This window comes from Orbicella faveolata, unplaced genomic scaffold, assembly GCF_042242905.1.
Source record: "Orbicella faveolata isolate gen_17 unplaced genomic scaffold, um_ofav_v1 contig_2, whole genome shotgun sequence".
Lineage (NCBI taxonomy): Eukaryota > Metazoa > Cnidaria > Anthozoa > Scleractinia > Merulinidae > Orbicella > Orbicella faveolata.
This window is the reverse complement of record NW_028301547.1, coordinates 4,986,894-5,013,594: the sequence shown is the minus strand read 5'-3', so window position 1 is coordinate 5,013,594 and position 26,701 is coordinate 4,986,894. Positions and strand designations below refer to the sequence as shown.

General features: G+C 39.6%; 1 protein-coding gene and 1 pseudogene across 1 annotated transcript; one reads left to right on the top strand and one right to left on the bottom strand.

The window, feature by feature from the left end:
* LOC110044480 (SCO-spondin-like) lies at window positions 1–26,701 on the top strand. The gene is made up of 22 exons (XM_089288849.1): window positions 1–174; window positions 3,022–3,279; window positions 5,324–5,465; window positions 5,938–6,290; window positions 6,705–6,846; window positions 7,599–7,951; window positions 8,453–8,594; window positions 9,167–9,343; window positions 10,062–10,238; window positions 10,978–11,404; window positions 11,487–11,722; window positions 15,554–15,730; window positions 16,478–16,654; window positions 17,911–18,087; window positions 18,181–18,357; window positions 20,338–20,514; window positions 21,832–22,008; window positions 23,813–23,989; window positions 24,752–24,928; window positions 25,191–25,367; window positions 25,692–25,862; window positions 26,219–26,701. The coding sequence occupies exons 1-22, from the start codon at window positions 16–18 to the stop codon at window positions 26,365–26,367; spliced, it is 4,479 nt and encodes a 1,492-aa protein (XP_089144975.1). The 5' UTR covers window positions 1–15; the 3' UTR covers window positions 26,368–26,701.
* On the bottom strand, window positions 12,367–13,876 carry LOC149111666 (uncharacterized; annotated as a pseudogene).

Genomic DNA, 26,701 nt, shown 5'->3' with positions numbered 1-26,701 from the left:
AAATACTCTGTATTCATGCCAAAAAGATTTATTTTATATAAAAAAGAGAGCGCTTGGCTTAGTAATGAGTTCTATTGCCCTTCACGTTTGTTAACACTTTCAGGTTGCCTTGAAGAAGCCCTGGGAATGGAAAATGGGAAAATCCCCGACTCTGCCATCAAAGCTAACTACGAGGTAAATGTAATACATATATCTTATTAAATGTTTCGGTGTGTAGTATCGCTGTTTATTTTTTTCCCAAGAATCTGAGCGGGCCGGATTCCTTAAAGTGCCTATGAAGTAAAAAATAATTGCTGCTGATTTGAAAGGCTTTTCAAAGTAAAGAAGAATGACGTTTTCCTTTTTGGAATATCTTTTATCGTTTTAGAGATATTCACGTTTTTGTATTATAAGTGATGACGTCATAGGTGGTTCCACTAAAACAGTACAACACTCAATCAAGAATATCTCTAGAAATATCAAAGCAGTGTACTTTAAACTTGGCACCAGAAATGTAAATCAGAAAAGAAACAAAATGACACCCGTCGTGCCGTCGCCATGACAACAGTTGTGCCGCTGGTCCTGTTTTAATTAAAACTAACATTACCAGATGTTATCTTAAACAAGGATCATCCACTCCCAACAATCTAGTGGGGAGAGTTAAGACAATATGGGAATCATGTGTGTTCTGAGCAAGACCCTCTGTCCCTTTTCGAAGTGTTGCAAATTGGCATATGTGGTTTTTCACAGAAAGAGACTGGAGCCAAAAGTGTTGCCATGGTAACAACACAGAAGGTGTCATTCTGTTTCCTTTGTGATGCACATTTGTGGTGCCAAGTTTGAAGAACATTGCTTCAATATTTCTAGAGATATTCTTGATTCAGTGTTTTACTGTTCAAGTGGAACCACCTATGATGTCATCACTTTCCTCATTTGCATAAGGCAAAAACGTTAATATCTCTAGAACGAAAAAAGATATTCCAAAAAGGGAAACGCCATTCTTCTTTACTTTGAAAAGCCTTTCAAATAAGCGGCAATTATATTTTACCTCATAGGCACTTTAATCCTCGAATTTGATTGGCTAATCATACGCACGTGACCGGTCCAGCTTTTTACGACACGGCTCACGGGCCGGATTTTATCTGCGCTGCCTAAATTTCGCTGCTAAAAGTTAGCGGTAATCGTCAATCTTTTGCCTTTTTTACACATCCATCGACGATTAGTCAATGCAAGTTTTCTCTGTTCACTTTAAAATGGCAAGGAAAGTCACTGTAAGTAAATTCAATTGAGTGTTTTGAAGTTGTGAGAGTTTGCTTGGTTGTTTGTAGCTTAGCGCTGTAATGGCGCGTAATCCTGTGGTTCTCTCGCGGTAAAATTTGAGTCAATTTTAGTCGAGTTTACCTCTCTGATCGTTGCTGTATTCAGAAGAATTTCTGTGGAATACACTTAACGAATTTCCTCGCTTTCTGCTATTCAATTTACGGTAGAAAAGTCTGATTTCAAGTGATTTTAAAAGCAACGACTTACAGAAATTGTTTTTGCAGTAATCAAACTCCGCACGAAATTTCACACCGCAAAAACAATTTTGGAGAACTTAACTGGTGAAATAAATGCAACTAACATAAAGTAGTTCGAAAAAACTCAAATAGTTAGTAGACGGCGCGCAAGCCGATTCAATGACAAGAGTTGAGTAAATAAAACCCATTTGTAATCTGTAAAACCAATGTGGCTGCTTCTAGGTAACTTCACCAGAAGAGTTTCAAACCCAAAACGACGTTTATTCACAGGTAGCGAGTACTGCTCGGCGTACAATTTGCTTCCTTAACACTGAATTACACGGATGTACGATTTACCCGAGATAACAATCTGGATGACAAAAATGAAAAGATATAAACTTATATACTAACACATCGCCAAGAAAAAGACTAACAACAATTCGCAAAAGATACAAAAAACTGTTTCTCACCGTTTAGGTCTTCGGTAACACATGATACGATCCGATGGAAAACGATTTTGTTTACATCTAAGCACCACGCGATGCGAAAACACAAAATGGCGGAAAGCACGACTAGTGAGCGGTTACCTAGCACTTGAAGAATGTCCGCAGATACACAATCTGGCTGAACTGCAGCCACAACCAATTTACTGCAGGAAAAAAATAAACATGTTATTTGCCGGCTTAGGGTCGGTCCGTATAGTGAAAAACTGTGACCTTGGGCTTGAAAATGCTGCCCGAGGCCGCTCAAGACCTCGATCACGGTTTTTCACTATACGGACCTCCCAGCCAGTAAATAACATATATACATTTTAACGAGTTGTACCGTATTTTGACGAGCCCGTAGGGCGAGTCGAAATACAAACAACGAGTGAAAATATAAAGCGATACTACACACTAAAACATCTAATGAGAGATTTATAATCTAACTGTAGTAGTCAATAAATTTATCAATAAAAGAGGGAGACAGTTTTGCGTGCGCGCGCCGACCTGTATACGGCAAACAGGTTTTCTACCATAAAAATAACTGTACAATATCGCTGTATATTTGTACTGTTATTTGGACGGTATTCGCTGCAGTTGGACAATAAATATTTATACTTGTATACTCTTTGAAGATACATCAGGCGGGTTAGCTCAACATACCGTTAGTTATTTTTACACTACCCAAATTTGGTTTAATATTTTGACGCCATTGTCTTCAGTAATAGTGTGTCAGTAGTTACTGGTCACATCTCGTAGTCTTGAAGTCTGCAATTTTGAGACTTTCAAGTTAACCTCCAGCCTAGTTATGTTTAAATATTGGACAGGACAGGTGAAGGAAGAATTTACAGTTTACACTTTAGTTTAAGGGAGAGAAAAAACACAAAACATTCACAAAAAAAACCCACATTAAGAAAGTAAAACAGGGTTAGGGATGCTTAGAGGTACATTCGTATGGAGCTCTTGAAAGTAAAGAGCTTCAGCACAACGTAGCTCAATTCCCTAAATAAGGAGTCACGGGCAATCAAACAATACATTTATGAATCGACGTATTGTACTTGCAGTTTAGTGTAGCTCATGGAGCTACCAATGCTAGGCTTAATCACAGGACAGGGAACGGGAAAACAGGCGCATGGTCAACTTTGTTCCTGGAACAAGGACAATGGATTCAGGTGGATCTTGGTGACATCACAAAGGTGACCAAGATCGCAACTCAGGGCCGAGCAGAATTATATGAGTGGGTGACTGAATACAAGGTTTCTTATAGCTATGATGGCGGTTATTTTGCGTTTTACAAGAGCGGCCAATATGGCTCTGACAGGGTAAGTTACACCAAAACACTAAAGTTAAAGTCATACAGTAATTCAATTTTTCGTTTGTTTGTTTGTTTTCGCTTTATCCTTTGGAGATTGAACTTCCACGTTAACTAAAGGAAAACAAAGTCTACGCTGGGCGAAGTTGTACATAAAGACCGCATTTTATCCCGACTAGCGACTAGAAGTATTTTTTCTCCCCCAGTGGATAGGATGCTAGTCCTTCGGAGGGTTATCCCACCCCACTCCAGCACTAAATTCACCGGTACCCATTCATACACCTAGGGGAAGAGAGATACTAGAGAGCTAAGCTCGCGCGTTTTTGAGACGCAGACGGCAACCGGAAGAGAAGATTTCGCATGCTAGGACCGTATTGTCTCCCAGATTTTTTATACTACTCATCTCTAATGAAGAAAAGATACTTAGCAATGTGAATATGTTTGTGTGAGGACAAGTTAAAAGTGAAAGTAGCTCACTTGCAACTTTTTGCATTCTGAGCAATTTCTAGTTTTCTAGATATCGGAGCAGCTTTTAGTACTGTAATTGGCCATATATGCTTCCATATTTTACAATGTTTCAGTAGACAACTTGTGGATTTCTTTAAATTTTTAAAACTTTTTTTAAATTCTTTTTTAAATTTTTTTTAAAATTTTGTTAAAAAGAATTTAAAAAGATTTAAAAAAAGTTTTGATATTGATGCGTAGTATTTACTCATACGTATTGTGAACAAATTTATTTAGCGACGCTGGTTACACGACAAAATTGCACAAAAATGCTTAGAAATGTTACTTTTGTTGCACAGATTGCATATTTTTGCATCAGAACAAATAAAAGAAGAGAGAAACAAAAAAGTTTTGGCTTTGTTTAGCAACTTTTGAGCAACTTTCATTACAAAAAGCAACTTTTGACTTTTTTTGGAGCAATTTTTGAGCGACTTTTTGAGAAATTTCGGGCAACTTGTGGCAAGCCCTAGGCGTACCGAACAGATCTAGACAATCGCGAAAATATCAATTCATTTTTGACTAGGCGTCGTCCTCGGCGTCGTCGTCGTCGGCGTGCTTAAGCTCCCTAAAGGTCAGGTAATACGGACAACATTTTTCTTCAACTTGTCTCGCAACATTGTTGCATTGCAAGTTGAAACACATTGTTGCACGTATTACCACGTTTGTGGCCAACTTATCTCGCAACAAAATACAGTGCTTCAAGTCTGCGGAATTCTTCACGTATAATCGGTCAATCGTGTTTTTTAAATAAAGATGGTGCCTTCTTTCAAATAATTTAGCGTTTCCACGAACTTCCACTTCGATTTCTGGCCGTCATTTTCTTCTTAATTTTCCGTGCCAGCGAAGTTCTCTCAGTATGAAGCTCGCTTTCGTTTCAGATTGCTAGGCGAAAAGTTGTGTTTTTGCGACAGTTCTTCCACGCCGTTTGTCTTTTTTGCTGCTTGTGTGAAGGGACAAACGAGGTGTCCCAAAGACTATGATAGCCCTTGAGGTCTTTGCATAGGGCAAATTTATGACAATCCGAGAGTTACTGGTCTACTTCGAATTCACGCCCGCCTTCACCGTCCGCTATGTTTGTTTTGTTTGCCGCGTTGCCACTCTCCGCGACAGCCAATCACAAGCGTTGAATTCAAATTTGTTGCAAGACAAGTTGTAGCTTCAGCGGTAATACGAGCAGCAAAACTAAAATTAGTTGCAGAAAGTAGAACTCGAGTCTACTTTGCGCAACATGTTACCTCAACTTGCAACACTGTAATTTGCTGCGAGACAAGTTGGTCACAAACGTGGTAATACGCGCAACAATGTGTTTCAACTTGCAATGCAACAATGTTGCGAGACAAGTTGAAGAAAAATGTTGCCCGTATTACCGGACCTTAATGAGGGTAACTCCACAAACGTTGTTATATCTGATATTTTTTAGCTACACTCTCAATATCGCATTGTCCAGTTCGATCTCCTTGAAACCGGCCACTCATCGTGGTCGTCCGCTTTTGCTAAACACTTTGTTGACACTTGCCATTACGTACACGTGTCTGTTGTTATCACTTTAGGTCTTTCAAGGCAATAGTGACCGAAAGAGCGTTGATATCAACATACTGGATCCACCAATCTATGCCCGCTACATCCGAGTTCAACCGGTATCGTATCATGGGTGGATGTCACTAAGAATGGAGTTGTATGGGTGTCGTTCAGGTAGGATTATGTACAAATATACGCACGTATGACATAATCATAATACTAGAGAGCTAAAATAATGACCACGGCGACGCCAAGACCGAGGCCTCGTAAAAATAGATATATATTTAACCTTTGAATTTTTTTATTATCTAGATCTAGCTGTTCAGTCGCCAATTGGACTTAAAACCCGCCCAAACTTAATATGTAACGCCAGTCATCATTTCCAAAAGAAAGTGCAAAAAATTCGTCGTCGGGGCTCACGTTCACCAAAATACGCAAAACTTTGACATTTCACGTCATATACACAAAGATTTATACCGCACGTGAGGCATCTAAGCAGTCGAAGGAAGAATCATTCCACCATAACAATTGTACAGTAAGTTGGCAATAGCTAGTCAGCAGTTTGTATAACTGATATACTATATGCATGTACATAGGTCACTTCTAAAATAAAACAAACAAATAAAATTCATGATTTCTCCTTCAGGCTTTCCCACCCCGCAACCCCCTGCTTGTCAGGAAGGATTAGGTCTGGAAAATTACGCCATTCCGGACTCCTCGATAACTGCTTCAAGCTACGTAGCTCCGGGTACAACTTTATATATACCAGGCAATGGAAGACTTAATTTCAGGCTTAAAGCAGGACACTATGGAGCTTGGGCAGCTGGTAATCTACGAGACAACAATTGGTTTCAGGTGAATTTTGGGCGTTTCGTTAAAGTGATGATAGTTTCCACTCAAGGAAGAGACGATACTTACGAATGGGTGACAAAGTATCGTTTGACGTACAGTTATGACGGGAAATTTTTCCGTGACTACCTGGAAGACGGTTCTGTCAAGGTAATTTTTCCTCAATCTTAAACCCTTTTGTGTGTGTGTGTGTGTTTTTGAAGAGTACCGAAGGTAATTCCTCAAATTATGTTTACTCATGGTCTTCAAAATCGGGGGAAGATCAAGAAATAACCAATCATGTCACGAGTTATAATCACGTAAAGAGCCCAAACCGATCTACACGCATATTTATACTCCATTAAAACACCCACGCAACACCAATGGTGTCTAACCCCCAAAACACTAAGTACGATGTCTGAAAATATCTTGAGAATAATTACAAAGGGGATAAGACCCACGTTAACTATCTTACCCTACATACACTCTTGGTTTTAGTTTGTCTCCACACGTTCTATTGTGTCGTCTTAGTTAATTATGCCATGTCGGTAATAAAGAAACCCGCACTCTTTTGTTCTATTTAAGGAATTTGAAGGGAATAAGGATCGATTCTCAATTGTGAGTCACAAGCTAAAGAATCCTATTATTGCACGCTACATCCGAATCAATCCATTGGAATACCATGTCTGGATTTCATTGAGGGCTGATGTCTATGGTTGTAGATCAGGTACGGAGCTGTCAACGTCAAAGTAGTAGTAAAGGCAGCTGCAGCGGCCGTGTCAGTAGCAGTGGCAGCAACATGAGCGGTAGCGGTAGTGATCGTGGTTGTGGTAGTGCTCGTCGTAGAGGTCGTGCTAGCGGTCGCGGTAGTGGAAGTGGTAATGGTAGTGGTAGTGGTAGCGTTAGCAGTAGTGTTAGTGGTAGTAGTCGAGGTAGTGGTAGTGGTAGTGGAAGTGGTAGTGGCAGGGGTAGTGGAAGTGGTGATTGTAGTGCTAGTGGCAGTGGCATTGACAGCGGTACGTAGTTTTAGTGGTTGTGATAGTGGTTGTAGTAGGAATTTTCATACAGTAATTGTAATGGTAGTTGTAGTTGGTGTGGTTGCGGTTGTGTTAGTGGCAGTGGCAGTGGCAGTGGCAGTGGCAGTGGCAGTGGCAGTGCATTGGCATGGCAGTAGCAGTGGTAGTGATAGTGGTATTCACTGTGGATGTGGTAGAGGTAGTGGCAATAGTAGTGGTAGAGGTAGTGGCAGTGGTAGTGGTAGAGGTAATAGTAGTGGTAGTGGTAAAGGTAGTAGTAGTGGTAGTGGTAGTGGTAACAGTAGTGGTAGTGTTAGTTGTAGTTGTAGTGGCAGTCGTAGCACTCTTTGGTTACTTGTTTACTTGTCCGTTAACACTCTACGTGCCTGTGTTTTTATGGGTCGACTTTCATTTTTGTTGTTAAAGGCAACAACAGCCTTGTTTCCCCGTCTTGTTTTCTTAGGTTTCCAAATACCCCAAGAGGTCAGATGTAGGGATCCACTAGGGATGCAAGATAAGTTAATTCCAGATTCTGCTGTAACAGCCTCCTCTACACTGGCCCATGCGACTTTATTGTACGCTCCTGGTAATGCTAGGCTGCACTATAAGGGAGGAGTTGGACGTTATGGAGGCTGGATACCAGCAGTGAGTGATCATAGTCAGTGGCTTCAGATCAAGTTTGGAAGAGACACGCAAGTGACTGGTATTGCCACGCAGGGTTATTACCATGGGCCTTATTATGTCAAGAGTTACACACTTCAATACGTTGATGACCGCGGTTTCCTCCAGCAATACCAGCCAGAATGGCATACCAAGGTCAATATTTTGAAAATAATCACGTTTGAATTTACAATACTATACAATACAATAGACAACGTTAATTCCGTATCTAGCTGCCCACTGTCCCGGCAGGAGGTAACCTACAGTTAACTTATCTAAAAGCGAATAAATACGATTGGTCAAGACTTTCTGTAGTCTAGTCTGCAACCTTTGGGGGAGCGTATCGTGGCATCCCAAATTTCGGTGAACGGAATCTACAGCCTTAACTAGTATGCAGTAATCACAATCAATTAATATTTGATCTAAGAGAGGTAAAAAGCCATTGAAGAACTTCGACTTCTCAAAATAAAGAAACGACAAATAGTGAGTTTCCTTTAACTTGCAAGAAATTGCACGAGCTACGATTGATCATTTCATTCTCAATTTCGTTCAGAATAGCTGATCGAGATGTTCGTTAAATAATGAGGACAATCTAGGTCTCTTAAAATGGTACAGAGAAAAAAATCTACATTTTACAAAACAGTTATTCTTTTTAAGACTTTTAAAGCCAACAACGATAAAGACAGTGTTGTCAAATATGACCTGATTCCACCAGTCATCACAAGGACCATAAGAATCATTCCTGAGGACTGGTACATTCTCATCGCTTTGCGGGTAGAGCTATACGGATGTAAAGCAAGTAAGAATCTTCATTACTTTCTTTAATTGGTAATATAGCCCACCTTTACTGTACAAACTCCTGAAAAAAACCACCCTATTAATAAGGTTGGCCAACTAGTTTTACCTAACGCTACCTTTCTGTGATACCCATCTCCTCTATATTTATAGCGGAACTCTTGATTTAAAAATGTAATGGAAATACTGACAAATAGCACATACCTTGTAATATATACCTGATGTCAGCAACTCCCTCCATTTTCGTGCACACAACTAGATTAACACGCAAGGTTCTTTGAAGCTGTGTCATGTGGCATACTCCCTCCATCAAACCCCACCAGCCTCCTACCCTACCAAAGTCCTACATCATTATAAAAAGATTGGTCTACGTGCACGTTTCCAATACAGTCATTCTTTATGATTGTAAGCACTACTGCGTGACATGGCAACAGCTAATTCTCTAAGTAGGGAGCGCCTGCTGGGATTGAACTGGATGGTTCTTTTGATGAATACAACTACCAAGATTCCCTGCAGGCGAGTCTCATAGAGGGAATGGGCCATTCGTTGTAATAATTTTATGTTCTTTTTTTGTAGTTAACGGTGGTTATTCAGACTGGAAGCCGTACGGTGTGTGTTCAAAGACTTGTGGAGGTGGGGTGAAGACACGAAAACGAACGTGTACCAATCCACCACCGGCAAACGGAGGGAAAAATTGCAGTGGACTTGGACCCGACAGTACTACCAGCGAATGCAACAAGCAGAAGTGCCCAGGTAAGGATATGGACAATATTGTCAGCTACATTTGGATCATCTTTTAAGCGACTTCAAATGCTGGCAACTCGAAATGCAAGCACACTAGAACATACAAATAAAAAGCCTTTCCAAGAGAATATTGTAAAGAGCTAGGCTAAAGGCTAGATTCCTGAGCTTAGCTTTGAAGTATACAAAGAAAGACTCCTGGTTCAGTGTGGCTGAGAGAGGATTGTTAGGAGCTACAGTGTTGGGTAAGCGCTAGGCTAAAAAACATACAAAGAAGATCATTTAACCAGTATGGCTGGGAGAAGATTGTGAATAGCTAGGCTCAATGTAAGACTCATGCGCTAATCTAAAAAAAAATTATAAAATCCGGGCCTCGGCCCAGTGTTCCAGGAAGAAGGGTTGTGAAGCATTCTTCCGTATAACGTGCTGAGATTATATTGCCACAAACAAAGGACATTTTAAAACTATCCAAATTTCATTCAAATTTTTCCAACATTTATTGAAACTATCTTTTTTATAAAAGCTATTTTAATTTTTTTTTCCAATGGCCTGCTTTTTTAGTCATTTTTTATTACTATTTTTTCTTTTACCAATTTTCATTGTAATCGGCGCCATGTGCAGTAAGAAAATTTGAAGCTTTGTAAATAAAATTATTTATTACAAGTACATAGAAAGGGATCGTTACAGATAAACATATTTTTGTTATTTATACTATTATCCATTTTCGTAGTGAACGGTGGTTATTCAGATTGGGGTCCGTACGGTAGATGCTCAAAGACTTGTGGGGGTGGAGAACAGACGCGTAAAAGAACGTGTACCAATCCACCACCATCACATGATGGAGAAGACTGCAGTGCATTGGGACCAGACAGTTCTAGCAGGGAATGCAACAATCAGGAGTGCCCAGGTAAAATGGACAAATGGCAGCCGATAAGTTCCACAAGGTGACGATCAGCGACCCCGTGTCACTTATCCCACGGAAAAAAAGGCACCAAAATTACACTGAAATTAGTACAGCTTTGAACTTTTTGAAGTTTACCGCTGACCAACTACAGGCTTTTCGATTGAATCGCGGCGTCAAACCAGTTTAACTTACTATGATCAGGGCCGGGTTGCTCCGAACTGAGCTGGCTAACGCTAACCCAGGATTAAAAGTTAACCGAAGTATAAATTTTTCTTGCATAAAATGTTATTCACTACTTATGTTTTGTGTAATATGAGATTATTCAAACTCAGAAGACCAAACAATTTAAGCAAAAACCTCACCGCCAAGTTTAATAGAAAACACACAAATTAAAATTCTCGCTTATCCTGACTCGGTTAGTCAGGCTTTAAATAACCACGTCCAGGGACTCCGCTTTTAGGCTTGGCAAAATCTATACATTATTTACCGTTATTGACCCAGATGTGATTAACTTCGCATCAAGTAACACAGCCAAAAAGTAAAATTCCACAACACACACTAAAGCTTCCATTAGTGAAAGAAACCTACCGTGCCATATAATGTTTTTCCAGATAACGGCGGGTACGCAAGCTATTGGTGAAATAATGAACAATTATTCACTTGCAAATAACGAGCAAGTAATCGATTGAATTTATCATTCTGAGAGGTCCGATTCGGTTCTTATTATCTCGCTTCTATATAGTAAATGGTAATTACTCGGATTGGGGACCGTATGGCGAGTGTTCAAAACCTTGTGGAGGTGGGGTGAAGACGCGTAAGAGGACATGTACCAATCCGCCCCCAGCAAACGGAGGAAACGACTGCAGTGTCCTTGGACCTGACACTTATACCATGGAATGCAACATCCAGGAATGTCCAGGTATAATGGAAAATCAGTTGAGACTGTTTTTACCTTTGTACCAATTAATCCTAAACTACAAAATTGTCAATATATACAAAGGAATATTTACAGATCTAGGAGTAACAACTGCAAGAACCTCTTTTTTTGCACTGGTGTTACACTTGAACTGCACCGCTCTCAGGCAATCAAAATCAAGTGATTTTTCCATGTATATTATTACACACACTCTAGCATCCATTACTGAAAGACAACTACCTTGCCATATAATGTTTTTCTAGATAACGGTGGGTACGCAAGCTATTGGTTAAAAAGTCAGCAATTATCCAATTGGAAATAATTTGCAAGTAATCCACTGAGTTTATCGTTCTGAGAGGTCCGATTTGGTTCCTCTTATCTCGCTTCTATATAATAAGTGGTAATTACTCGGATTGGAGACCGTACGGCGAATGTTTAAAATCTAGCGGGGGTGGGGTGAAGACGCGTAACAGGACATGTACCAATCCGCCCCCGGCAAACGGAGGAAAAGACTGCAGTGGCCTTGGACCTGACACTTATACCATGGCATGCAACATCCAGGAATGTCCAGGTTTAATGGAAAATCAGTTGAGTCTGTTTTTAACTTTGTTTTAATTAATCCTAAACTACAAATTGTCAATATATACTTAACAATTATACCATGAGCGCGCGTTGGATATGAGATGGTAAATAGCCAACGAGGCCCGTAGGGTCGAGTTGGCCAGAACCAATCTCATATCCAACGAGCGCGAATGGAATAATTGTTTTATTAAATTCTCAACCTTCGGTTTTGCTAAATTTTATCTAAGCTTAAGAAACGACCGGAAAGTGATGTGACTTCCGGGCGCCAAAACGACATGATCTCAGGATCACATGATAAGTGCACCGCCGTGCGAACAGTTGAATGAAAAATCAAAAGCGAAGCAAATTACAGCTGAACTGAATCTTCAGTAATCTAAACTTCACGGAATGTTTTGTACGGGTAAAAACCTTACTGCAGTGCTCTCAAGTGTTTAGACTGCAAAACAGTCGTATTTTTTGCGAACGAAAGGTCTGGAGCGAGTGTAAAAACGGCGTGGGAAAATGGGGAGAGACGCTAAAAACGCCTCAAACGCCCCACGGGCGTGTGAGGCTCGGGCGCTTCACACGCGAAGATCGCGCCTTCCGAAAACTTCCGAAAACGACTGTTTTGCAGTCTATCAAGTGTTCAAAGTTTTAATTGTGGACATTTACACTACAGTTGTAAAAATACTGGCAAAGCTTCTCTGACCGCCATGCCGTGAAACGGAGGTTGAACTGGTGGAAAATTATTTTCGACAAGAACTGCTTTCCCAGGCATTTGATGGGGAAATTCGCCTGGGATTGGTCTGCACTGCTGCTGGATTTCGTTTTCTTTCCCCTGCACTGAAGTGGCAGTACCAGAAGACGCATTTCCAATGAAATCACTGAGAACGAGTGACAGCTGTTGTTGTTCCATCGAAGGCCGCTCGTTGTAGGACTGCCTGGTCAGACTTGTGTCCCGCTATGGACTTGCTGTGCCTCGTCTTGCAATTATGGTCAGAGAGCACTGTGACAGATGTAGCTCTCAGGCAGTGGTTTGTGAGATGTGGCTCTATACCTGCTCGCTTTGACATCTCTTTCATCGTGTTGTCGAGTTCTCAGTGGCAAAATCAGTTATTAGTGTTCTACTACTATTGTTATGACATGAATGTAAGAAGCATCAGTAATGTATTAGTATCGTAGATTAAAAAGGGTAAATGTATTGTTTTGTAGAGTATATTATGCAAATTTTAGTATTGTAAGTAGCATGTGTAATTGCAACGTATTGTTAATTAGAGTAAATAGTGTTAGTAGTTGTATTACTGTTATAATAATAATAATGATAATAATAATAACAATAATAATAATAATAATTATAATAATAAAAGTATTGTTATAAAAAGAAAAAAAAATCATGTCGTCGAGCGGAGTTGTACCAAGAGGTGCGCTGCAAAACCGGATTTTGCCGTCTGCGGGATTAAACTTCTTGCTTTGACCTGCTCTTCATCTCTTAACCAGAGCATCTAACGCTGGATTGAGATGGCCCAAGTAGTTCTTGAGCGTTTTACTGGACATCTTTCAGATCCCGGGACGGAAAATATATTCGCATCCGATTCATCCTCAGCATCTGCGAGGCTTCCCTGGTGATGTTTTGTAGCCGGCAAGGAACCAGGCTGACTTCTGTTCAGTTCGTAGCATTCAACCCCTTGAGGAGTTTTTCGTAGAGAAAGCATTGCGGGTGTCAACTGTCGCTGGTTTTCACGTCCTTGTCTTCCAAAAAAGAGGCCGAGGTAGAACCAAGCCGTCCTCTGTAACTGGGCAGGATTCAATCTTTCGGCTGGACCGAGTTCGTCGCCCCCAAATAGTTTCTTCACCTGCTCTTTCGAGATTGCTGTTTTGTGAACGACGCCAGCTATTTTTCTCGTTTTCCTTAGGCCTTTCACGAAAGCGTCTAAAACTTTATTTGCCTCAGTGTAAGCGGGCTCAGAGATTATGGAAAACGGTTTTGTGGCGGCGAGCGAAGGAAACGATCAATGGCGGCTCTTATGGATTTCGTGGATGAAATCTTATAATGCGTGCCATCTTTCTTCCTCGCAGACTTGTAAAAACACTTCAAACAAACATTCAGCTCTTCTTTTGACATTTCTTGTATTGGTTTCGAAAATGTGGTGCCACCAGGACTAGCAAGCCGTTCTGTAACTTTAAGGTAAATATTGTTGATGTTACGTAACCTTCACGAATGCGTAAAATCTCGACGGTCATATTTGAAATTTTGCAACTTTTAAAGGAAAATTAACGGATACGTACCGTTAAATAATCTCATCCCGAACTTTGCGGCTTTTCTTTGTTGTTTCTGGGACGGCCTTGTCGATAATTTCTTGTATTTCTTCCGTGGATAGCTCACCAAATCTGCCTTTTTCATCCATCGACGAAACTTGGCTTCCCGCGAAAAATTTTATGCTGAGTGACGTTTGCCGCATTCATTTCCATATAAGGTCAAACGCCGGTATAATGGCTGGTAACCGAGATCTAGTGAAACAATTCAGAAAGTTAGATTTGCATTATCCGAGGTTGAGAATTTAATAAAAAGGGATATTCATAGATCTCGGAGTAACAACTACAAAAACGCCTTTCTTGCGGTAAAAAATTCTTTCACCCGTCGTTTACTTATTTGATTCACTAGTCAAATAATTAACAGGCCTAACAGTTGCTAAATTGCAATTTCCTAGCGCCTTTCACGTCAGCTACTGATGGTACTCTCTATATGTAATAGATGGTTTTCACTGTCACGCAAGGAAAAAAATAAATCGAAACGTTTTACTATTCAGTTGATAAAGTCAAGAAATTTTAATGTTATAGGAGACAGGTAAAGAAGACACTTCTCCAAGATTTGGAGCTCTGTGCTCCACCAACATGGCGGCCGGAAAATAGTGCAAACATCTGGATCTTACTTTGGCTGTCTAGGCGACTGATTATCTGAACTAAACCAACAAACATTTACACAAGCTTTTTTCCTAACACTTTAACTCCTAAAAGGCTAAAAATTACTAGATAAGTGTATATTTTTTCACAAACGCGATCGGAACAGTATGTGGCGCAACGCCATAACTCAAAACTTCGAACGGCGCTGGTTTCCAAACCAAGCACGCTAATGAGCTGAAAAGTTGTAAACAGATATAAGTTTAGATCCCCTTACGCCTTATTAGGATAAAAATTTTCGTGGCTCTTTAGTTTTGGATTTTCGAATTTGATGACGCCACGTGGAAACGATCTATTCATAGATCATACGGCATCAACTTTATCTTTGAGGACGCTAGATCTTGCAAAGGATATTGTCAATTATCATGCAGACTTTTTAAAATTTGCCAATTAAAACTGCATTGTTTGACGCAGTTTTTCAACAAACATTGAAAGGAAAAGAAACAAGGCGCATATATATATACCATGCATATTTTCTGTAATTTGCAACTCGGAATGTACATTAGTGACAGAAGTAAACTGGTATGATCTTACCGTACTAGAATTGTAAGAAGGGCAAATAATCTAATTATGTTGTATTGTAAGCAGTGTAAGTATTAGTATTGATAGTAGCGTGAGTATGCGTATTATATAGAGTAAGTGTTAGTATCGTAAGTGGCGTAAGTAATAAGTTTTTTGTAAGTAGTGTAAGTTTTTCGACCATTTCCTGAGCAGCAAGTAAATTTTGCTTGCCTTTTACAAATAGCATATCGGGTTTTGAAAGATTGTATTTTTAAATTCGAGAAAGAAACAATGAATTTGTCGAAGATCCCATCAAACTCGTTCCCCTTGACGTAATTGTACAGAAATACAAAACTGGCTTTTCGTCACTCATCTTTTATAGTTAACGGAGGTTACACTGATTGGAAACCGTATGGCGACTGTTCCAAGACCTGTGGGGGTGGGGTGAAGACGCGAAAACGAACGTGTACCAATCCACCACCGGCAAACGGAGGAAAAGATTGCAGTGGACTGGGACCCGACAGCAGTACCAGTAGTTGCAACAATCAGGAGTGCCCAGGTAAGGATATGGACCATATTATCGCGTACATTTGGATCATCTTATCAGCGACTTCGAATTCTGGCGCCTCCGAAACTAACTAGACTAGGAAAGGCAAAGAAAAACCTTTCTCAGAGTGACTGGGAGAACATTGTGAAGAGCTAGGCTAAAAGCTAGACTCCAGAGCTAGGCTATAAAACATACACAGAAAGATCCGTCGCCCGGTGTGGCTGCGAGAGGATTGTGAGGAGCTACAGTGTAGACTAAGTTCTAGGCTAAAAAAAATACAAAGGAAAATCATTTGATCAGTATGGTCGGGAGAGGATTATGAAGAGCTAGGCTAAAAGTAAGACTCCTGCGCTAGGCTAAAAGATATACAAAATCCGAAACCTTTGGCTAGTGTTCTACGAAGAAGGGTTGTGAAGCTTTCCTCCGTATGAGTTAAGGTGATGGGATTCTATTGCCATAATCAAGACATTTTAAAATTACCTGAATTTCCTTCTCTTCTTCCAACAGACAGTGAACCTAATTTTTTTTGTAAAAGCTATTTTAATTTTCATCATTGAATATTTTTATCTATGACCTGCTTTTTTGGTCATTTTTTATTATTATTTTTTGTATCTTTTCCCTATTTTTATTATAATGGGCGCCATGGGCAGTTAGAAAATTTGGCGCTTTGTAAATAACATTATTATTATGGGAACTTAGAAAGGGATGCCTCCAGGTAAACATATTTTTTGTTATCTATACTATTATCCATTCTCGTAGTGAACGGTGGTTATTCAGATTGGAGTCCGTACGGTGAGTGCTCAAAGACTTGTGGGGGTGGAGAACAGACGCGTAAAAGAACGTGTACCAATCCACCACCATCACATGATGGAGAAGACTGCAGTGCATTGGGACCAGACAGTTCTAGCAGGGAATGCAACAATCAGGAGTGTCCAGGTAAAATGGACAAATAGCGATCGTTAAGTTCCATAAGGTGACGACCAGCGACCCCTTCTCACTCATCCCACGAAGAAAGCAAGGACCAAAATTCCACTGAAGTTAGCACATCTTTGGAAGTTTAAAGTTAACTGCTGACCAACTACCGGCTTTTCGATTGGATCCCGGGATCAAACCAGTTTAACTTACTGCAATCAGGGCTGGGTGACTCGGGACTGATCCGGTTAAAGCTAACTTAGAAATAAAAGTTAACCGAAGTATAAATTATTCTTGTATAATTATGTTTTTCACTGCTTATGTTCTGTGTAGTTTGAGATTACTTAAACTCAGAGGGCTAAACAACTAAGCAGAACCCCCCCCCCCCGCCGAGTTAAAGAGAAAACACACCAATCAAAATTCTCGCTTATCCTGGGTTAGCTTAATCAACCTGTGTAACAAAAAGGCCCAGGAGCTCAGCTTTTAGGCTTGGCTAAATCTATATACTATTTGCCGTTATTGACCCAGCTGTGATTAGCTTCCCATTGAGTAACACAGCCAAAGTGTGAAATTCCATAGCACACACTAAAGCATCCATTACTAAAACAAACCTGTAGCTACCGTGCAATAAAATGTTTTTCTAGATAACGGCGGGTACACAAGCTATCGGTAAAAAGTGAAGAGTTTTAACAAATTGACGTCAGTTCTTATGCGTCTGTTCTCTCTTTGGTGATCTATTACGTCATAACATAGTCAAAGTGGCTTTGGAACCACTTGCGCAGGCGAGTGGTTCCGCAGTAAACTTTGACAATGTTACGACAAAATTTATCATTAATATGAGGACAGACGTGTAAAAAACTGACGTCAATTTGCTTTTTACAATAAAAAGACCCCAAAATGGTCAAACTGTTGGGAATAAATGCGGGGAAAAGACACCGTAAACTTGCCTTAAACAAAGATAAGTGAAGTTTATTGAAAATGACGCGAACATTGTCAATAGCTCTTCTCGCTTTTTATTGGCTACATGTACTTAAAAAAGTCCATAAAATCTCATTGGTTAAAAAGTTGACAATTTGAGACCTGAAAGTTAAACTTGAAAGCTTGCATAAATTAATTTTTTTTTCCGTCTGTACTCTTATTGATGATAAAAATAGGTCAATCAGCGCACGAAAAATTGGACAGCTATTGCGAAATATTTACTTCCAAATAATATGCAAGTAATCCATTGAATTCATCATTCTGAGAGGTCTGCTTTGTTTCTTCTTATCTCGCTTATATAGTAAACGGTAATTACTCGAATTGGGGACCGTACGGCGAGTGTTCAAAATCCTGTGGAGGTGGGGTGAAGACGCGTAAGAGGACATGTAACAATCCGCCTCCAGCAAACGGAGGAAAAGACTGCAGTGTCCTTGGAGCTGACACTTATACCATGAGATGCAACATCCATGGATGTCCAGGTATAATTAGACTGAAGATACCATGAAACTCGTTCCACTTATCGTAATTGTAAAGAAATGCAAAGTTGGCTTTTCGTCACTCACCTGTTATAGTTAACGGAGGTTACACGGATTGGAAACCGTATGGCGACTGTTCCAAGACTTGTGGAGGTGGGGTGAAGACGCGAAAACGAACGTGTACCAATCCACCACCGGCAAACGGAGGAAAAAATTGCAGTAGACTGGGACCCGACAGCAGTACCAGTAAATGCAACAATCAGGAGTGCCCAGGTGAGGATATGGACAATATTATCGTACGTTTGGTTCATCTTATCAGCGACTTCGAATTCTGGCACCTCCGAAAGTAACTAGACTAACAAAGGCAAAGGAAAACCTTCCTTAGATTAGCTGGGAGAATATTGTGAAGAGCTAGGCTAAAAGTGAGACTTGGCTAATATATATATATATATATATATATATATATATATATATATATATATATATATATATATAGGCAGAATAATATGGTTTTCCAAACGGTGACTTCCAGTAGAAGGATCAAAAGATACCGTGCTTCAATGTGAATTTTAGTCAAGTGTAAGATGAGGCGTCATGAAGCAAACTTCTAACTGTTCCGGCTTTTAATGTGACGTTTCGGCCTTCGGCCTTCTTCAGATTGGAACAATATTTACAAGTTAAAAAACAAAACGTTAAAAATCCTAGTAAGTTTACAGATTTGCATGTATATATACATAAGATCAGAAAAATGTAAATATAATTACGTAATGCTATACAACCTGAAATAATAGATTACATAACAAGCTAATGTCAACTTACAAGAACGCGCCGGGTGATAAGATTACAACAATGTATCTGCGAGCGCCTTAATTACTAAGTGTATAATAGTCAGCCTAATTCTGTATTGTAACAAGCTAATGGCAACTTACAAGAACGCGCAAACAACTTATCAATATACAAGATTCCAAATTTAAAAGCTTTTCCACAGGCCGAGTCTACAAGATAAAGCAAAAATTGTCTTGCTCTTCCAAAAACGTTGTTTACTTGACCTCGTGCAATAAATGCAAATTGCAGTATGTAGGTTCCACCACAACAGAATTTAAAGTACGTTTTCGCAATCACAAATCATCCATGCTCACCAACAAAAAGACGTGTGAGCTTGCAGTCCATTTTAATTGTACTAGGCACGAAATTTCCGAAATTAATTTTATCGTCATCGAACAAATTACTAGCCAGGGGGTTGCTGCGTATATTGATAAGTTGTTATTGACCAGAGAGGCCTATTGGACCTCCCAGCTATTTACACTCAGCCCTCATGGTCTTAATAAAAGACGGAAATTTAGATCCAAAAATCGCGTCCGTTACAATACATAATTAGACTGACTATTATACACTTATACACTTAGTAATTAAGGCGCTCGTAGATACATTGTTGTAATCTCATCACTTGCACGTTCTTGTAAGTTGCCATTAGCTTGTTACAATACAGAATTAGGCTGACTATTATACACTTAGTAATTAAGGCGCTCGCAGATACATTGTTGTAATCTTATCACCCGGCGCGTTCTTGTAAGTTGACATTAGCTTGTTATGTAATCTATTATTTCAGGTTGTATAGCATTACGTAATTATATTTACATTTTTCTGATCTTATATATATATACATGCAAATCTGTAAACTTACTAGGATTTTTAACGTTTTGTTTTTTAACTTGTAAATATTGTTCCAATCTGAAGAAGGCCGAAGGCCGAAACGTCACATTAAAAGCCGGAACAGTTAGAAGTTTGCTTCATGACGCCTCATCTTACACTTAACTATATATATATATATATATATATATATATATATATATATATATATATTCGAGGCCTTTGCTTAGTGTTCCAGGAAAAACGGTTGTGAAGCATTCTTCCGTATGACTTAAGCTGTTGGGATTTTATTGCCATAATCAAAAGACATTTTAAAATTACCTGAATTGCTTTTACATTTTTCCAATAGACATTTCACCTATTTTGTTTGTAAAAGCTATTTTGATTTTTATCATTTAATTTTTTTTATAAATGCTTTGTTTTTTAGTCATTTCTTATTACTATTTTTTGTATCTTTTCCCTATTTTTATTGCAATGGGTATCATGGGCAGTTAGAAAATTTGGCGCATTGTAAATAAAATTATTACTATTATGGGAACATAGAACGGGATTGCAGCAGGTAAACATATTTTTGGTTATTTATACTGTTATCCATTTTCGTAGTGAACGGTGGTTATTCAGATTGGGGACCGTACGGTAAATGCTCAAAGACTTGTGGGGGTGGAGAACAGACGCGTAAAAGAACGTGTACCAATCCACCACCATCACATGATGGAGAAGACTGCAGTGGACTGGGACCCGACAGTTCTAGCAGGGAATGCAGCAATCAGGAGTGTCCAGGTAAAATGGACAAATAGCAACCGATAAGTTCCAAAAGGCCTAGGTGACGACCGGCAACCTGGTTCACCCAACCCACGAAGAGAAAAGGGACCACAATTCCACGATTGGATCGCTGGCTCAATCTAGGTCCATTTAATGTAATCAGGGCCGGGTTGTTTGGAACTGAGCCGATTAACGCTAACCCAGGATTAAAAATTAACCGAGACTTTTTTTTCTGCTATAAAAATGTTTTTCACTGCTTATGTTTTTTGTAGCTTAAGATTACTCAAACTGAGAAGGCCAAACAATATAAGCAGAAAACCTCACGGCCTTGTTAAGGACAAAACACCCAAATAGATCAAAATTCTTGCTTATCCTCGGTTTTTTTAAAATTTTTTTAAAGTTTTTTTAAAATTTTATTCTTCCAATTCCTAGCTAATACATAGATATGTAAATATAACGTAAAGAAAGTAAATAGTAACCGATAGTGCTTTGTAAGGAAGAAAAAAACGCAAAAAACAGAAATTACATCACTTAAATTGAATTACATTGTATATTGGAGAGGAGGAGAGGAGAGGGGCACATCTAGATAAACTAATTTCGTACCCCTTAAAGTTATGTATAACTTGAGATTATTAAGAAAAAGAAAAAGAAAAAGAAGAGGAAAAATGACAAAATAGCTCAGAAAGTTATAACGAGATAATGTTTTCATTAGTATTGAGCAAGGTACCAGCGTGAAAGTGCTTTTCTAAACATTTTTTAGATGGTTTGTCTCTAATGGATTGCGGAATATTATTCCAAAAGAAACTTCCAATAATGCTGGGGCAAAATCTCCTAAGATTAGTTCGAAATGAAGGTATTGCAACTTGGTTGGATGATGCACTACGGGTACTGTAATTATGTAGTTCAGATCCTAATGAAACAGGTAAATTAGGAAACTTATCATGGTGGAAATAATCATAAAAAAGCATACACGTGTTCAGTTTAACAATATCCTCGGTTAGCTTAATCAGGCCTCAAATAACCACGCCCAGGAACTCCGCATTTGGGCTTGGTTAAATCTATACAATTTATATTATTTGCCGTTATTGACCCAAATATGATTAGCTTCCCATCAGGTAACACAGCTAAAGTGTAAAATTCCATAACACACACTAAAACATTTATTGCTGAAAGAAAGCTACCGCGCCATATAATGTTTTCCCAGATAACGGCGGATATCCAAGCTATTGGTGAAAAAATGAGCAATTATTCACTTTCAAATAATATGCAAGTAATCCATAGAATACATCGTTCTGGGAGGTCTGATTTGGGTCTTCTTATCTCGCTTCTATATAGTAAATGGTAATTACTCGGATTGGGAACCGTACGGCGAGTGTTCAAAATCTTGTGGAGGTGGGGTGAAGACGCGAAAGAGGACATGTACCAATCCGCCCCCGGCAAGCGGAGGAGAAGACTGCGGTGTCCTTGGACCTGACACTTCTACCATGGAATGCAACATCCACGGATGTCCAGGTATAATGAGACTGTTTTTAACTTTGTTACAATTAATCCTAAACTACAAATTGCAAATATATATAAAGGGATATTCATAGATCTCGGAGTAACAACTGCAAAAACCTCTTTCTTGCAATAAAAAATTCTTTCACCCATCCTTTACTTATTTGATTCAGTAGTCAAATATCTGTCAAGGCCTAACAGTTGCTAAACTGCCAGTTTACTGATGGTCAGTTACTGATGGTGCTCTGTAATTCATAGATAACGTCCGGACTCAACTTTATTTTTGAGCACGCTAGACCTTGCAAGGGCATTTTCAATTACCGCGCAGGTATTTTACAACGTGCCTGATGATTAAGGACTGCATCGTGTGAAGCAGTTTCTGAGCCATTTCTTGAGCACCATAAGTAATTTTTTTTTGCCTTTTGAAAATAGTATTTCGAATTTTGAAGCGATGTATTTTTAAATCCGAGAGGCAAACAATGAAAGCCTCTGCCGTCTTCGGGGCTATCAAGCGTGTCAGGAACTTAGTTTCCCGTGAGACTCTTACCACGATCTATAAAGCTCTCATCCAACCATACTCTCATCCAACCATACTGTATGGGGCAGCATAGGTGTGTGTCATTCTAAGAGACTCCAAAAACTACAAAATAAGGATGCACGTTTAATTACTTTCTCTGACTTGAAGATAAGAACTTCCACTAGCAATTGTTTTGTTTAAAGTTCTCCAAAATCTTTCTCTGACTAGTTTAAATATCATTTTTAAGTCTACATCTTATATCCAATGTTCACTCACATTATCTAAGAAATTCCAAATACAACCTTTTCGTTCCTAGACCGAATACTGAAGCAGGCTTTTAAGCCTGCTTCAGAAATACAAAATTTCCTCACTCGCCTTTTGTAGTTAACGGAGGTTACTCCGATTGGAAACCATATGGCGACTGTTCCAAGACTTGTAGGGGCGGGGTGAAGATGCGAAAACAAACGTGTACCAATCCACCACCGGCAAACGGAGGAAAAGATTGCAGTGTACTGGGACCCGACAGTACTACCAGCGAGTGCAACAATCAAGAGTGCCCAGTAAGAATATGCACAATATTATCGCCTACATTTGGATCATCTTATCAGGGACTTCGAATTCTGGCACCTACGAAAGCAACTAGAGTAGAGCATACAAAGAATAGGCGCCTTTCCTAGAGTGGTTGCGAGAATTTTGCGAAGAGCTAAGCTGAAAGCTTGACTCCAGAGCTAGGCTATAAAACATACAAAGAAAGATCCTTCACCAAGTGTTGCTCGGAGCGGATTGTGAGGAGCTACGTGTTGGCTAAGCGCTAGACTAATAAACCTAAGAGAAAGATCATTTGCCCAATATGGCTTGGAGAGGATTGTGAAGAGCTAGGCTAAAAGTAAGACTCCTGCGCTAGGCTAAAAGATATACAAAATCGGAGCCCTTGCCCAGCGTTCTAGGAAGAAGGGTTGTGAAGCTCTCCACCGTACGAGTTAAGGTGTTGGGACACCACTGCCAAAGTCAACTGACATTTTACAATTACCTGAATTTCTTTCTTTCCAACAGACATTGAACCTGCCTTTTTCATAAAAGCTAATTGAGTTTTAATCATTTAATTTTTTACCAAGGGCTTGCTTTTTTAGTCATTGTTTATTACTATTTTCTGTATCTTTTCCAGACTTTTATTGTAATCGGCGCCATGGGCAGTTAGAAAATTTGGCCCTTTGTAAATAAAATTATTATCATGAGTACATAGAAAGAGATCTCTGCAGGTAAACATATATTTTTCACTTATGCTATTATTCATTTTCGTAGTGAACGGTGGTTATTCAGATTGGGGACCGTACGGTAAGTGCTCAAAGGCTTGTGGGGGTGGAGAACAGACGCGTAAAAGAACGTGTACCAATCCTCCACCATCACATGATGGAGAAGACTGCAGTGCGCTGGGACCAGACAGTTCTAGCAGGGAATGCAACAATCAGGAGTGTCCAGGTAAAATGGAAAAATAGCGACCGTTGACTTTTATAAGGTGACGACCAGAGACCCCGTCTCACTCATCCCACGAAGAAAGCAAAGACCAAAATTCCACTGAAGGTAGCACATCGCTAAGCTAATGACACCCAAAAGCTTCAACCCTCTGAAAGAAGCGTTCGTAACCTACTTTGATTTAAAAAAAGTGATGGACTAACAATGGCACATACCTTGTAGGAAATACCTGATGTCAGCAATTCCTTCCATGTTCGTGTTCACAGCTCTGTTGACTTTTAACACACAAGTTTTTTTGAAGCTGTGTCATGTTGCATGCTCCCTTCCACAAGTTAAAACCCTCTGGAAGAAGCCATTGTTACTTACCCTGATTCAAAAAAAAAGTGATGGAAAGACTAACAAAGAGCTCATACTTTGTAGAAACTACCTGATATCAGGAACTCCCTCCATTTTTGGGCTCACAACTCCATTGACATTTAAGACACAAAATTTTTGAAGCTGTGGCATGTTGCGTACTGACCACTGCCCCACCACATTATAAAAAGATTCCTTCACGTGCACGTTTGCTATACAGTCATTCTTCATGGTTTTAAACACTATTCCGTGATCATGCAAGGGCCAATTCCCTAAATGAGATGCGCCTGCAGTGATTCATTATCTTGGACTGGGTGGTTATTTTGATGAGTACATCTACCATGATTCCCTGCAGGCGAGTCTCATAGGGGGAATGGGCCATTCGTTGCAATTATTTTATGTTCTTTTTTATAGTAAACGGTGGTTATTCAGACTGGAAGCCGTACGGTGTGTGCTCAAAGACTTGTGGAGGTGGGGTGCAAACACGAAAGAGAACATGTACTAATCCACCGCCTTCCAATGGCGGAGAGGACTGTAGTGCATTGGGACCCGGCAGCACTACCAGGGAATGCAACAATCAGGAGTGCCAAAGTAAGAAAAACTTCTTTGGTTCACATTTTGCGATATTTGTCACGCGGGCATGTAGAAAGCTAGGCTGACCAAACTAGCTGGCCAATAGCGAGACGATTTAAAATCATTAACTCTTTCATTTCAGTGTCGTTTCTCAGTGAAAAAAAAAAAATTCTTAATTTTTATTTTTGCTCTGTAAATAAAATCATTATTATGAATACATAGCGAGAGATCTCTGCAGGCAAACATATTTTTGTTATTTATAGTATTATCCATTTCGTAGTAAATGGTGGTTATTCAGATTGGGGACCGTACGGTGAATGTTCCAAGACTTGTGGGGGTGGAGAACAGACGCGTAAAAGAACGTGTACCAATCCACCACCATCACATGATGGAGAAAACTGCAGTGGACTGGGACCCGACAGTTCTAGCAGGGAATGCAACAATCAGGAGTGTCCAGGTAAAATGGACAAATAGCGTCCGTTAAGTTCCATAAGGTGACGACCAGCGACCCCTTCTCACTTATCCCACGAAGAAAGTAAGGACTAAAATTCCACTGAAGTTAGCACATCGCGAAACTTTTGAGGCCCAATAGTTAAAACCCTCCGGAAGAAGCCATTGTTACTTACCTTGATTGACAAAAAAAGGAATGGAAAGACTGCAGGGATTCATTATCTTGGACTGGATGGTTATTTTGACGAATACAACTACCATGATTCCCTGCAGGCGAGTCTCATAGGGGGAATGGGCCATTATTGAAATTATTTTATGTTCTTTTTTATAGTAAACGGTGGTTATTCAGACTGGAAGCCGTACGGTGAGTGCTCAAAGACTTGTGAGGGTGGGGTGCAAACGCGAGAGAGAACGTGTACCAATCCACCGGCTTCCAATGGCGGAGAGGACTGCAGTGGACCCGACAGCACTACCAGGGAATGCAATAATCAGGAGTGTCAAAGTGAGACAAAACTTCTTTGGTTTCACATTGTGTGATATGTTGTCAGGCGGGCATGGAGGCAGCTACGCTTGCCAAACTAGATAGCCAATAGCGAGACGATTTAAAATCATTATTCTTGTTTATTCTTGTTTACGAAAAAAATCCTTTTTCAGTAGCTGTTATTGCAATTATCAGACAAGCAAGAGGCCAATTTCGTTCGTTTCTAATCGCATTATTTTCACTTTTCCATTGCTGATCACTTGAAAGAAGAAAAAATATGTATATCTTATAATTACTTGTATTTATAATTTATCAAAGTTCTCAACAAAAATAAAAATTGTTGGAATATTTTTGTTTCTTTACTTTTTTTAATGCAGAAACTCGGAAGCTAGTGGGACGCTACCAAAACCGAGGACGAACTCTGGGTGACATCCTGTTCAAATTTAAACGATTTGGCAAGATGCGAAAGCTAAATCATAAGAATTGGAGACCTCTACGGCACAAGGGGAAAATGCAAGTGGAATAAGGAACCATTATATTCACCTCTCTCACCAGTTGAACATTTTCTACTTTTCAGTCTGTTCAATGCTTTTCCTGAAGACTGATGCAGACTATTAAAAACAAATAAAAACTCGATCTCCTCAAAAACTGATTTCAGTTCACTTATTTAAGGGAAGAAAGTCAATTTCCAAAATCTTCAATTGAAGTCTTATATGACAGTTTTGTTTTTAAGATATCCAGTATCTTAACAGCTCAAAATAAATATAACAAAGCTTTCAGCACGCACACATCCCAGTTAGACTGGGAAAAGATATATCTACTGCCCTTCAAAACAACATTGGATACTAAATTAAGAGAAA

Excerpts from the sequence above, each read along its gene's own strand:
- LOC110044480 (XM_089288849.1), top strand. The coding sequence starts at position 16 with ATGCCAAAAAGATTTATTTTATATAAAAAAGAGAGCGCTTGGCTTAGT. Across the intron at positions 9,344-10,061 it reads CAACAAGCAGAAGTGCCCAG|TGAACGGTGGTTATTCAGAT; the intron begins GTAAGGATATGG and ends CCATTTTCGTAG. Across the intron at positions 10,239-10,977 it reads CAACAATCAGGAGTGCCCAG|TAAATGGTAATTACTCGGAT; the intron begins GTAAAATGGACA and ends GCTTCTATATAG.